This window comes from Rhipicephalus microplus, chromosome 5 (genome assembly GCF_043290135.1).
Source record: "Rhipicephalus microplus isolate Deutch F79 chromosome 5, USDA_Rmic, whole genome shotgun sequence".
Classification (NCBI taxonomy): Eukaryota; Metazoa; Arthropoda; class Arachnida; order Ixodida; family Ixodidae; genus Rhipicephalus; species Rhipicephalus microplus.
In genome coordinates this window covers 142,600,078-142,612,182 of record NC_134704.1, presented here as the reverse complement: position 1 = coordinate 142,612,182, position 12,105 = coordinate 142,600,078, and the positions used below count along the sequence as shown (strand labels likewise).

Here is a 12,105-nt window from a genome sequence, read left to right as displayed (position 1 = left end):
GTGCTTCGTATATCATCGATTCCCACTGTGTGTGCAATCTACCAATCTATTTCAGATTGACTTCTTGTTTGCCCCCCGAGTACATTGGGGTTGGGAGGCATTTCGACAGACATGGCTGTTGAAACAGCCGATCTCGCTGCGCGCGTATGCTTGCCGTCCTTGTCTTTTACCTCAATCGCTCTTCGCTCTGAATCGAACCGCTTTTGATCTTCATTTGTATCGTTGGACATCGGTGGATGTCGTACCTGTCTGTAGCCGAGGCGTCGCCATGAGTAGGGTATTCATTTTAGTGACAACCCTTTTCTATGCCGCCCATGCTGGCATGGATGACTGCGAGCCTCAACATGGTGACGGTACGTACCACAAAGCTATAGGCGAGGTGTGCTATATCGATAGCGAATTTATATTTACAAGTATTCATTCAGTGTTTGGTTTTGAGAGTAATGAATCAGGCTATGCGTAAAGGCACGTATAGAACACGAAGAAAATGTTGTATTCTGTATTAAAGACGACTGGTATAATTGGTATCCCAAGCCAGTCCTATATAGTTCTCGCATGCTTTGGGGAAAGCGTCGAGCGTCTATACGAGCGCTACGTGGGTCACATCGCACTCCATATTATTCATGTGTTTCCGCTCGAAAAGTGTGTCTACCTATCGGACAAGTGACACCAAACGATTTGTGAAGCTCAGGGCAATATTTGGACACCAAAAAAGTGAACCTCCGACGAACGCACGGACCACAGACTTCCGAAAAGAGTGAGCTCAAGTGGTCGACGAGCTGCGCCAAACGCCATCTCGGCGTGGCAGCTCCAACGCCGCCGGTGTCTAGGGAGCCACATCGACAGCTACGCAGCTTCCTGCACGAGAAATGGAGCCGCAGGCAATTTCTTCGACACCACCATCAGCAGAAAGCGCTTCAAGTATCATGACGGTTGGGGACATGGACCTCGCCACACCCTCGACAAGCCAAAGCCAGGAACTAATGACAAGGCACCCCGGAACAATTGAGAGAACTATGACAGAGGACGACTGGCACAACGTTCTCCCTTTAAGGCAGAAAAACCAGCAAGCGAGAGAAAGCAAACAGGGGCAGAGGAGACCCGAAGAAGAGACGAAGGAAACTCGACCAAGAACCCGACGAAGATAGGGGGTGAAGCTCCCGCCGCTTCCAAAACATGATTTCAAGATTATAATTTGGCCTCACAAGGGCTTACTACTACGCTCATTTACTACTCCGGAGATGGCAGCGACAGTCACCGCAGATCGCCAACACACCGTAACAGGTGAGCACTTTCTGTTGCGGATGAAACCGGGATCAAACGTAATCATTATATCAACATCGGAGCAGGAAGTGTCGGAGCGGCTTCGTCGCATAACTGTGCTCACGAGAAACGGTCGCGCACATGCCGTAAACGTGTACGGGCCGACCGGAGAAGAAGCTCTCAGGAGAGTGATACACTGCACACCATTCTGCACCCCTTCTGAAACGCTGATGGCACACTTGCGAGTTCGAACGCAAGGAGTGTAAATCGTACAAGCCCGTATGATGGGAGAAACGAAGAGCGCCACGATCACCTTCTGTGGTTCGACTCTTCCGCGTTTCGTGTATTAGTGCGGAGGAGAATCGGCATGCCACCCATACCGAGCCACGGTGCAAGTGTGCAAGACCTGCTGCAGCAAGGGTCATCGTATGGATGTGGTCTGCCAAACAGACGCTCGGGTCTGCCGCATATACGGAACGAGAAACCCAACTGACGGACATGTGTGCGTGCCAAAGTGTGCCTCGTGCGGAGGGGAACATGTCACAGGTGACCGTAGCTGTACACAGAGACTCAAGCAGCCGAGAATGACTGTCAGAACACTAAAGCGTGCCCCCAGTACTAAGCGAAAAGGTGACGGGTTACCAGCGGGTTACGCTGGTTTTCATAAGAAGAATGGGAATCAGAGCTTCTCCACGACAGAAAGCCCTGGTCGACGAGCTGACACAGCACCCCAACACGCCACGAGGAAAACGCAGCGCGCACCGTCTCCAAGTCTCCACCTCCACGCAAACCAAGATCGAGGTCAAGGTCCTGGAAACGAGCACAAACCAACCGAGGCGGAAAGCAGCGGAATCACAGACTCCCATTCGAGCCAGCGCTGGACCTCTGGGGCAGCAGCAGCAAGCTCCACCTGCCACTATGCCGGTAAGCTGCTGACGTTGCATCTCACACGATCACGCCAATCACACAACGCGAGAAATATAAAAGAATAATCGTAGAAGATAAGCAACTTAAATCTAGCCTTGCGGTACTACAGACAGAGGTAGCAGCACTCAAACAACTTTCACTTATAGAACAATCAACCATAGAACACAAAATCAACAGACGCAAATGGAAGCCAGCGGAACACAACCAGCTTCTTCCCAGCCGCAAAATGTAGAGGAACAGCTGCAAGACATAGGAACCCAACTCCAACTTCTGTTTGCAGAGCTGGGCAATCTTAAGAAATATGTCGACGACTACATCCAAGGAGTGAAAAAAACTAAGGAAACGGGGAAGCTCAAGCCCTGGAGGCCGCTGTCCTAAGGTGTTGGCGACGACTGACACGGCTATATTTTAGGGCCCCTATGATGGCTAGACCCATCACATGCCACCAAGAGAATTTCTAGTTATGACAGTGGAACTGCCGCTCCTTGCGCAACAAAGAATCTACGCTAACACAGTTTGTGCAATCCGCCGCAATTGCACCTGATCTCATATGTTTGCAAGAAGCAGGAACACCAAAACGCTCAGGATCGGGATACACACTTCACACAAACACAAACAACGCGGGGACGGGAATTTCGGTTCGGAATGATCTCGTTGTTAGGGTAGAAACTGTGCCAGGGGTTGACATACTACAGCAAATAGCAACAGTATGGCCTGTTAAGAGAGGTCGCCCGAAAAGCATTGTCGCGAATGTCTATAGTTCGTCTCGAGATAAGATGGCGGACTTCCCACCAATTATCTGTCATGCTATAAACAGCGCGAAACGAGGTGACAGAGTAATACTGCTTGGGTATTTCAACGCCTGACATACAGAGTAGGGCTACAAAAGGGATACAATTAAAGGGATCAACTTGCTGAAGGCAACGCAGGCTCATAATCTAGTCCTCGTCACGCAACCAGACTCCCACACAAGACTGAGAAACAGCGTGGCCAGAGACAACGCCCCTGACTTAAGTTTTGTAAGCGATGAACGAGGAGTAACCTGGACGAGCTTAGACGAAACACTGGAAAGCGGCCATTACACCTTCAGCATGTCTATACAAACGGCAAGCATGAGACAACCGACCGGTACTGCATGTCTCACATATTGGAGGAAATTTAGGGAGTGCCAGACCGATACTCAGGACCTCATCACGATAAAGACTGGATGACTAATATACGGGAAGCAGCAGATCAAGCAACTAAATGATTTAAAACAACACCGTGAAACCCAGCCATCGACAACCATCTTTTCCCCCTATGGGAGGCAAGACGCAGCCTCATAAAAAGATGGAAGAGGCAGCGGCACAACCGAAAGCTCAGGAAACGCATAGCACAAATGACGAAGGCAGCCAATGCGTACTCACAAGAGCTGTTTACTTCTAACTGGAGGAGCTTGTGCGACTCTTTTCGGGGAAATCTAATCACGAAAAGAACTTGGGCAGTCCTTCGTAATATGCTTACTCCTGGTACCACATGAAGAGAAAGCACGCTAGCCCTGAGATGTATACTTAATGACTACTCAGGCACAGACGCGGACCTTCTTCGCGAACTCCAAGACACGTACAAGGGCGAAAGACCAATACGGACAACTATAACAACCTATATAGGTCGGGCAACCCTGCCCTTGATGAACCGATATCACTCGCAGAAGTGTATGCTGCAGCGCAATCTTTCAAAAAGAACACTGCGCCGGGACCGGATCACATCACGAATGCCATGATTAGAAACTTAGCTAGCGAAGTACTAGAGCACCTAACAAATTACTTGAATGACACTATTTGGAAGACAGGAGGATCCATACCACCTGAATAGAAGAGGCAGAAATAATTTTAATACCAAAGCCTGGAAAACCAAAATCGCCCCAGAACCTTCGACCAATCTCGTTAACATCTTGCTTTGGTAAACTTTTCCAGAAACTCATCCACACACGACTTGGGAGGTACCTAGAGGACAACAATCTCCTACCCAATTGCATGTTTGGCTTCCATCAGGGAATTTCCTCGCAAGACGTCTTCCTTCTCCTTCGCGACGATGTTCTAAACCCACCACTTGGAAGCATGAACAGAAGCCTGCTTGCGTCGGACCTGCGCAAAGCTTTCGACAACATATATCATGACACTATATTGGATGCCCTACAAGAGATAGGCTGTTGGGAGATGACCTACAACTACGTTCAAAGTTTTGGCGACAACAGAACGGCGTCCATAAGATTGGGTACTCTAAAAGGTAATAATATTCACATAGCAAATAAAGGCACTCCACAGGGCTCCATGCTGTCTCCCTTATTATTCAATATAGGGATGAGGAAATTAGCTCTAATGTTGGAGAAAGACAAAAAACTTGGAGTAGCCATCTACGCCGACAACATCACCCTTTGGGCGACGAAAGGATCTTATGGAGACCGCCAAGACACTCTTCAACGAGAAATCGATACAATTGAGGGATATGCCAACAAGGCAGGTATGACATGCACGCCGGAAAAACCTGAATACATGCAAATCCAGCCCAAGAACACCCGCTGGACACGCTCCCAAACCTTCAATCTGGAGCAAAATGGGAACCAGATAAAGCAAGTATTGGAGCTGAGGGTGCTGGGAAGGCTGATAGAGGAGACAGGCAGCACATAGTTTACGCTAAAAACACTGAAACGCACAACGAGGAGCGTAGCGAGACTAACAAAGCGAGTCAATTGCAGTAATAAGAGTATGACGGAAGAAAACACCAGGAGGTTGGTACATGCCTTTATCATTAGCCGCATTACATATGCCCTCCCGTACCCAATTCACACGCAGATGGGAAGTAGAGCAGGCCAACACACTCGCAATGCCCACAAAGCTGCATTGGGCCTCCCAGAATGCACTGACAGAGAGCGTATGGAATGCTTGGGTGTATATAATGCATATGACGAACGCGTCGCTGCCGTATTGATCGCGTAGAGAGAGAGACTTAACTCGACGATGCAAGGCAGACTATTGTTAAGAGGTTCACTACCCCTTGTCACCACAGTTCTGCGGTGAGGAGACGCATAAAATACCCAGAGAATACAGGGAACACATATACGTCGCCCCTATTCCGAGAAACATGCACCCCAATGTTAATGCCGGCCGCAGATGAGCAAAGGCGGTGGCACTAGAACGGCTACGAAATGACCCCGACACTTACTATACAGACTCCAGTCCATATCCAATGAGGCAAAATGCATTTTCTGCAGTTGTTACCAACTGAAATCAAGCGATCACTTCGGTGACAATACGTACAAAGAGCATGGCCGTAGCAGAAGCGGCAGCCATAGCACTAGCCATACGTGCAGCAAAGTGCAAGAGAGTCTGCGCACGTTCTCACAGTTTCCCAAGAGATTTGCCGACTGTTTCTCAAAGGCGTCCTTCCCAAGAGATTCCTATGCATGCTAGGATCGAGCCTTGAAGAAGGCCACGGCATCACATGGCGCCCCGCCCACGAAGGTGTAGGAGAAAACGAACGGGCAGACCGCATGGCTCGAGCATTAACTTTCCGAGCCGCGGACATGCCAATCGGGGTGGATTACTTCACAGCTACGCTGCTGCGAGATATCCTTAAGAGCCAAAGACTGACCCGGCAGACGATGGCGCCACCCCACCGTAAACTCACCCGCTGGCAATACAGGGACTTGAGACGAACACAGACAAACACATATCCCAACATGCACACACTTAGCAAAATCCAGCCATCCCAATTTGCTGAACGCTGCCCTAGGTGCGGTGGCCCACCGACACTCCAGCACTTCATTTGGACTTGCCAACAAAGACCAGCACAGGGCAACTCAACGCTCACCACACTAAACGAGTTTAAAAGGTTTTGGGAGGTGCGACTCACCCGGCAGGAGCTGGGAAGCCAGCGGGCTACCTTGGACCAGGCCGAGCGAGCCTCTCGGGCCAGTGGGGCCCTAGAATAAGAGCTCCACCCACAGAAACTTTATTCTGCTGTTTCAATAACAGCATACTAACAGTTAACTGCGTCAACTGCATTTAGCACTACTACCTTTGCTACTTTCCGAAAATACTGGAAACTTTTCATACAGAGCTCCAGATATTCAGTCGACGCTTTTTCAGCTGCCACCACACAACGATATTGATCGGAACAGCAAAATACTGGCACAGAAAACGTTGTTCCAAGCTAAGGCCTGGCTATGTCGTAGAGCACTGGTTTGCCTCAAATAAGGCCTAGGCTCGATCGCTACTCGAAAATTGTTTTTAGAAATATTTTACTTGCAACTGTCTAGAATTTTTACTCAAGGACAGTGGTAAGTTTTTGCTCAAACCGCTGACGCGAACACCATAATTTATGCGAACAGAGCTCTTTAATATCACCACTTTAAAATTCAAAGAAGTAGCGAAACCAAGCCTTAGCTATAGAAATGTTTTCGCGAGGTTTCAACAACCCTTTATGGACGTTGTCACAGGTCCCGTTAATTAGGGAGGCGATCGCCGGGCTAATTCCAAGGGCCGAAGTATCGGCCCCCCGAACCGCACCACGAAAGTGTGGACAATTTAGAAGTGGTCCTTTTTAGCGTGCCAGTGGACGCCGGCTGTGGCCCAAAGAACAAGTCAGAGCCGAGAGTTGATAAACAAAACAGAATTATATTCTCAATAATGGCAGATCAAAAACAATAGACAAGTATGCACACTCCACAATAGCTCAGTACAATGTGTCACCAATAAAACAACGTACTACACAGTACAATCAGCCACACTCGAAACAACGGACACAGACAACAATACGCACTACAATTCAGTCGCATGCATTGAACAACCAAGACACATAAAGACTAAAGAGATAGAAAACCTATCCAGTCCAAAGTTCTTGGAACAAAAATCTGGATGATACTCTTCCGAGAATCACTCAAAGTCCAGCGTTGTTGTCGTTCCGCTGCCCCCGAAGTTTCTCTTCCAGGAAACCTCTGTCGTTCCGCTGCCCCCCGATGTTTCTCTTCAAGGAAGCCTCACGTCTTCACTTGGTCGCTCTACAAGCTTCAAACTTCTTCGCCGGAAACACGTCGGCTTCACGCACGCAGCTGTTGCCACGCGTCTTCGGTCGATAGCAGTAGACCCTCGCTCTTGCCTGTAGCTCGAGCCTTCACCCCTCAGGTGGAAATCCTCTTCTGCTCCTGCTTTGTCCCTACGGACAAAACCTTCGCCGACTACACGGCGGGATACCCAACGCGCTCTGGCGCTAACTTCCGTCTTCTCCTGCTTTCCCATCTCGGCTGCTCGATTAAATACCTTCCGCGCGAGATTCCAGAAAGTTCTCATGCTTTCTTCGGCGTGATACGCAGCGAAGGCTGGGGAGAGGGCGAGACGGTTCGAAGGCCGTCCGCGACAGATGAGGCAACCCGGCATCACCCCGCCCCTTTCCATCTAGAAACTTCCACTGCTTGCTCGGCCGCCGACGCGAGGAGGTTTCGTCCACGAATCTACGCTTCCGAGGGAGAGAGTCGCGCGCACGGGGAGCCTTTGAATGTTTGTTTTCTTTATTTTATCGTTGACCTCACGGCGTCACTCCGGCGTTTCCTCGCGAGAAGTTGGCGGCGCGCCCTTTTTTGAGCGCTCGTTTTGTGACACTGCCCCCCACTTTAAGAATATTATCTCAAAATATTCAAAACCACACAAACGAGCGCGAACGGTCCCCACACTCTCAGAGACTGTAACATAGTCCGTCGCTTATGACGCTTCACATTCCCAATAAATCACTTAATACAATTGTACATTACAATTCAATCTTACAACAAATAGAATATAGACACAGGTACATGAATACAATGCTCCACCACATACTTCAAGGAATAGAAATGTACAAAGGTCTGTCTTTACAACAATTGTACCATATTATACATCACATCACCGTAACAGAAATTTTGATTCACTCGACATACAGTTGTGACACAGGACAACATCCACATAGCTTAACATATAGCACTGTCAAACACATTTCGATTCGTCCTCAACACTTATCCTGTGCATTTCGAACGGCGCTTGCGGCCTTTCTTGCGGTGCTCTCTCGATCTCTTCTTATTGTTTTGGCTCGTTTTGTTCCGGCGAGCCCCTTCCAACGACGGTATTTGAGGCGGCGTCCCAGCCATCATTGTCACTTCCGACACTGCTAACGGGTCACGACGCTCAACCGATCCTGCCCGGTTATTCACCCGCTTGTTCATGTCACGAAATTTGGCCTGGCTGGCCAACTCCGTCACCTTTACACTGTCGCTCGGTTGAGGTCGTGCCGACGTAAGTCCAGCTGCCCAGCATGTGAACTCATTCAACACGATCATCTTCTCATTCACTGTCTCCTGCACCGCGGCTTCACCTTGGGCTCGAGTGAGATCCGTCACGAAATGCTCCTCCACTGTATCTCGCGGTCGCTGGGTTGGCGAGGGCTCCATCTTCGGGTCTTCTCCCAATCGTTCTGGATCATTCGGCTTTCGCGCCCCGTCGATGTTTCCGATGACGAGGTCGTACAGGGGGGTCGTCATGCATAGAGCAGTAACCTTCCCGCTGAAGTACGGGGTTTCGACCTCAATATCTGCTTCGGAAAGCATCCGAACCGTACTGGCAATTAGACAAACCGGTTTCGTTTTGCCTGTTAACTCTCTTTCCCGTACCAAATTTCTCCGCACGATAACCGTGGAGCTGCCGGTATCTCTTAACACCGTAACCTTCTTGCCCGCAACTTTTCCAGGCAGCGTTGGCATTCCCTTCGTAACACCGGTTGGCTGTTTTGTCATTACAGCACCCACAATAGGAAGTTTCTCCCCATTTTTCAACTCTACGAATCCGTCATTGACAGCATCACTATTGGATTTCGGTGCTGCTAGCACTAATGATACCTGGTGAGTTTGACTCACTCCGTTCCGACAAGCGTCTGCTTTGTGCCCAGTCTGACCACACTCGAAGCATTTCACTACCGTAGGGCTCGTGAAGTCAGTACGACAGTTGTTCGCGCGATGACCCACTCGGTTACACAGAAAACATCGCGGAACACTCTCCGGTGCACGCTTCTTTTGTTCGGGTGCCGAATTCTTCGAATCTTCGGGACACTCCTTCTTGACTCTGGCCAAATTTGTGCCACCTTGCGCTTCCAAGAATTGATAAGCCAATTCAAGCATTCCTTCAAGTGACTCAGCCTTCCTCTCTTTCAAGTACAGCGACAGGCTTGGGTGGCAACTAGTAAGAAATTGTTCTCTAATTAGGAGCTCTCTAAGCTCATCGTACTCCTGCACTGTCCCTGAAAGTTCAATCCATCTGTGGAAAAATGGCTAAGTCGGGCGGCGTACTGCGTAGCCGTCTCACCACCAGCTGGCTTTCCTGTCCAAAATCTGTCGCGGAATCCTTCCACAGTAAATCTAAATCGCTTCAGCAAAGCAGCTTTCACCTTTGCATAGTTGGCTGCATCGGTCGGCGTCAGCCTACCGTGCTCTCTGAGCGCTTCACCACTCAAGCAAGTACTCAAAGCAGTTGCCCATTGATGTTCCGGCCAGTTCTGGCTCCATGCAATCGTCTCAAATCTGTGAAGGTACGCGTCAAGGTCATCCTTCCTTTCATCAAACGCTACGAGCAGCTTGCTTGGGTTCAAGCGGAAGCCATGATCTTCCCGTTCGCTGCTGTCAACTCTAGCTTGGACGGGAGTTTCGCTTCGCTGTTGCAAACGGAGCCGCTCGAGTTCCATCTCGTGCTGCCGCTGCCGTTCCCTTTCCTGTCTTCTTTCAGCTGTCGCTCCTTTGCCTCTCTTTCTTCTCTCGCCCTCTCAGCAGCCAGCTTTTCTCTCTCCAGCTCCAACTTCAACTGCTGCTCTCTTTCTTCTCTCAACTGTCACTCCTTTGCTTCTGTTTCTTCTTTCGCCATTTCAGCTGCCAACCTCTCTCGTTCCAACTCAGCTGCTTTTTCTTCCTTGGCTCTCTCAGCTGCCAACCTCTCTCTCTCCACCGCCTCTTTCTCCTTCTGGCTTACCCACTTCCGTAGTTCGGCGCCAGAAAGACCCATCTTCTCACCAAGAGCCACTAACGTTTCGAGACCCATGGTGTCTCGTAAATAAAGTCTTGCTGCGTGCCAAAAAATATCTGCCTAAATCAGTCTATTGGAACACTCCCCTGCACTCGTTAACGAGAACACTGCGCAACACACAAAATTGTTCCGATAGCAGTATCAACAACTCGAGGCTCTTTCTCACTACTTTGGACATACTGTGCACCAAAAGGTCCTGTCGCGGACGCCAGATTAATTGTCACAGGTCCCATTAATTAGGGAGGTGATCGCCGGGCTAATTACGAGGGCCGAAGTATCGGCCCCCCGAACCGCACCACGAAAGCGTGGACAATTTAGAAGTGGTCCCTTTTAGCGCGCCAGCGGACGCCGGCTGTGGCTCAAAAACAAGTCAGAGCCGAGAGTTGATAAACAAAACAGAATTATATTCTCAATAATGGCAGATCAAAAACAATAGACAAGTATGCACACTCCACAATAGTTGAGTACAATATGTTACCAATAAAACAACGTACTACACAGTACAATCAGCCACACTCGAAACAACGGACACAGACAACAATACGCACTACAATGCAGTCACATGCATTGAACAACCAAGACTTTTAAAGACTAAAGAGATAGAAAACCTATTCAGTCCAAAGTTCTTCGAACAAAAGTCTGGATGATACTCTTCCGAGAATCACTCAAAGTCCAGCGTTGTTGTCGTTCCGCTGCCCCCGAAGTTTCTCTTCCAGGAAACCTCTGTCGTTCCGCTGCCCCCGAAGTTTCTCTTCCAGGAAACCTCACGTCTTCACTTGGCCACTCTCCAAGCTTCAAACTTCTTCGCCGGAAACACGTCGGCTTCACACACGCAGCTGTTGCCACGCGTCTTCGCTCAATAGCGGTAGACCCACGCTCTTGCCTGTAGCTCGAGCCTTCACTCTCAGGTGGAAATCCTCTTCTTTTCCTGCTTTGTCCCTACGGACAAAACCTTCACCGACTACACGGCGGGATACCCAACGCGCTCTGGCGCTAACTTCCGTCTTCTCCTGCTTTCACATCTCGGCTGCTCGATTAAATACCTTCCGCGCGAGATTCCAGAAAGTTCTCATCCTTTCTTCGGCGTGATACGCAGCGAAGGCGGGGGAGAGGGCGAGACGTTTCGAAGGCCGTCCACGACGGATGACGCAACCCGGCATCACCCCGCCCCTTTCCATCTAGAAAATTCCAGTGCTTGCTCGGCCGCCGACGCGAGGAGGTTTCTTTGGCGAATCTACGCTTCCGAGGGAGAGAGTCGTGCACCCGGGGAGTCTATGGATGTTTGTTTTCTTTTTTTTTATCGTTGACCTCACGGCGTCACTCCGGCATTTCCTCGCGAGAAGTTGGCGGCGCGCCCTTTTTTGAGTGCTCGTTTTGTGACAGACGTTTACCCGAAAAACAGCAAAATACCAAGAAACTATTTGCGCTTCAATCCGAGGTGAAAAAATGTTTGCGCAGTAATGGCGTCCGTCGAACCAGGCAGCTCTGATTCTTCAGGCCTTCGTCGTATAACTTGGCCTCCCAGTGCTCTTCGATTAGTGTAGCGATTCCAGAGTTTTTCCTGCATCCCCATACCATATGACGCGTGGTATGACATATGGCGTCCGTTACATCACAGTATACTTGTAGCTGTACAAGCACTAAGGTGGGGAGATGAGTTAAAGACCGTGAAAGTAAACGATCGTTTGAAGCTTCTTGAGGGTTACTGCCTCTCTCCTATTCCGGCTGGGTGAGCTGGCATTTGAATTATTCTATCTAGCCTGTACTGCTGTGATATCTTGTTGTACGTTTTAGGTACATCAAGTATGTTATCCTGCGTGGTGCATCCTGTAGGAATGCC

General features: G+C 49.5%; 1 protein-coding gene across 1 annotated transcript in view; it reads left to right on the top strand.

The window, feature by feature from the left end:
* The first annotated feature begins 219 nt into the window (after positions 1-219).
* Positions 220-12,105, top strand: part of LOC142817396 (uncharacterized) — a 60,903-nt gene continuing 49,017 nt past the window's right edge. The window contains exon 1 of the mRNA XM_075894418.1: positions 220-353. Coding sequence (XP_075750533.1) covers positions 269-353 — 85 coding nt within the window. The 5' untranslated portion in view covers positions 220-268. The remainder of the gene's footprint in view (positions 354-12,105) is intronic.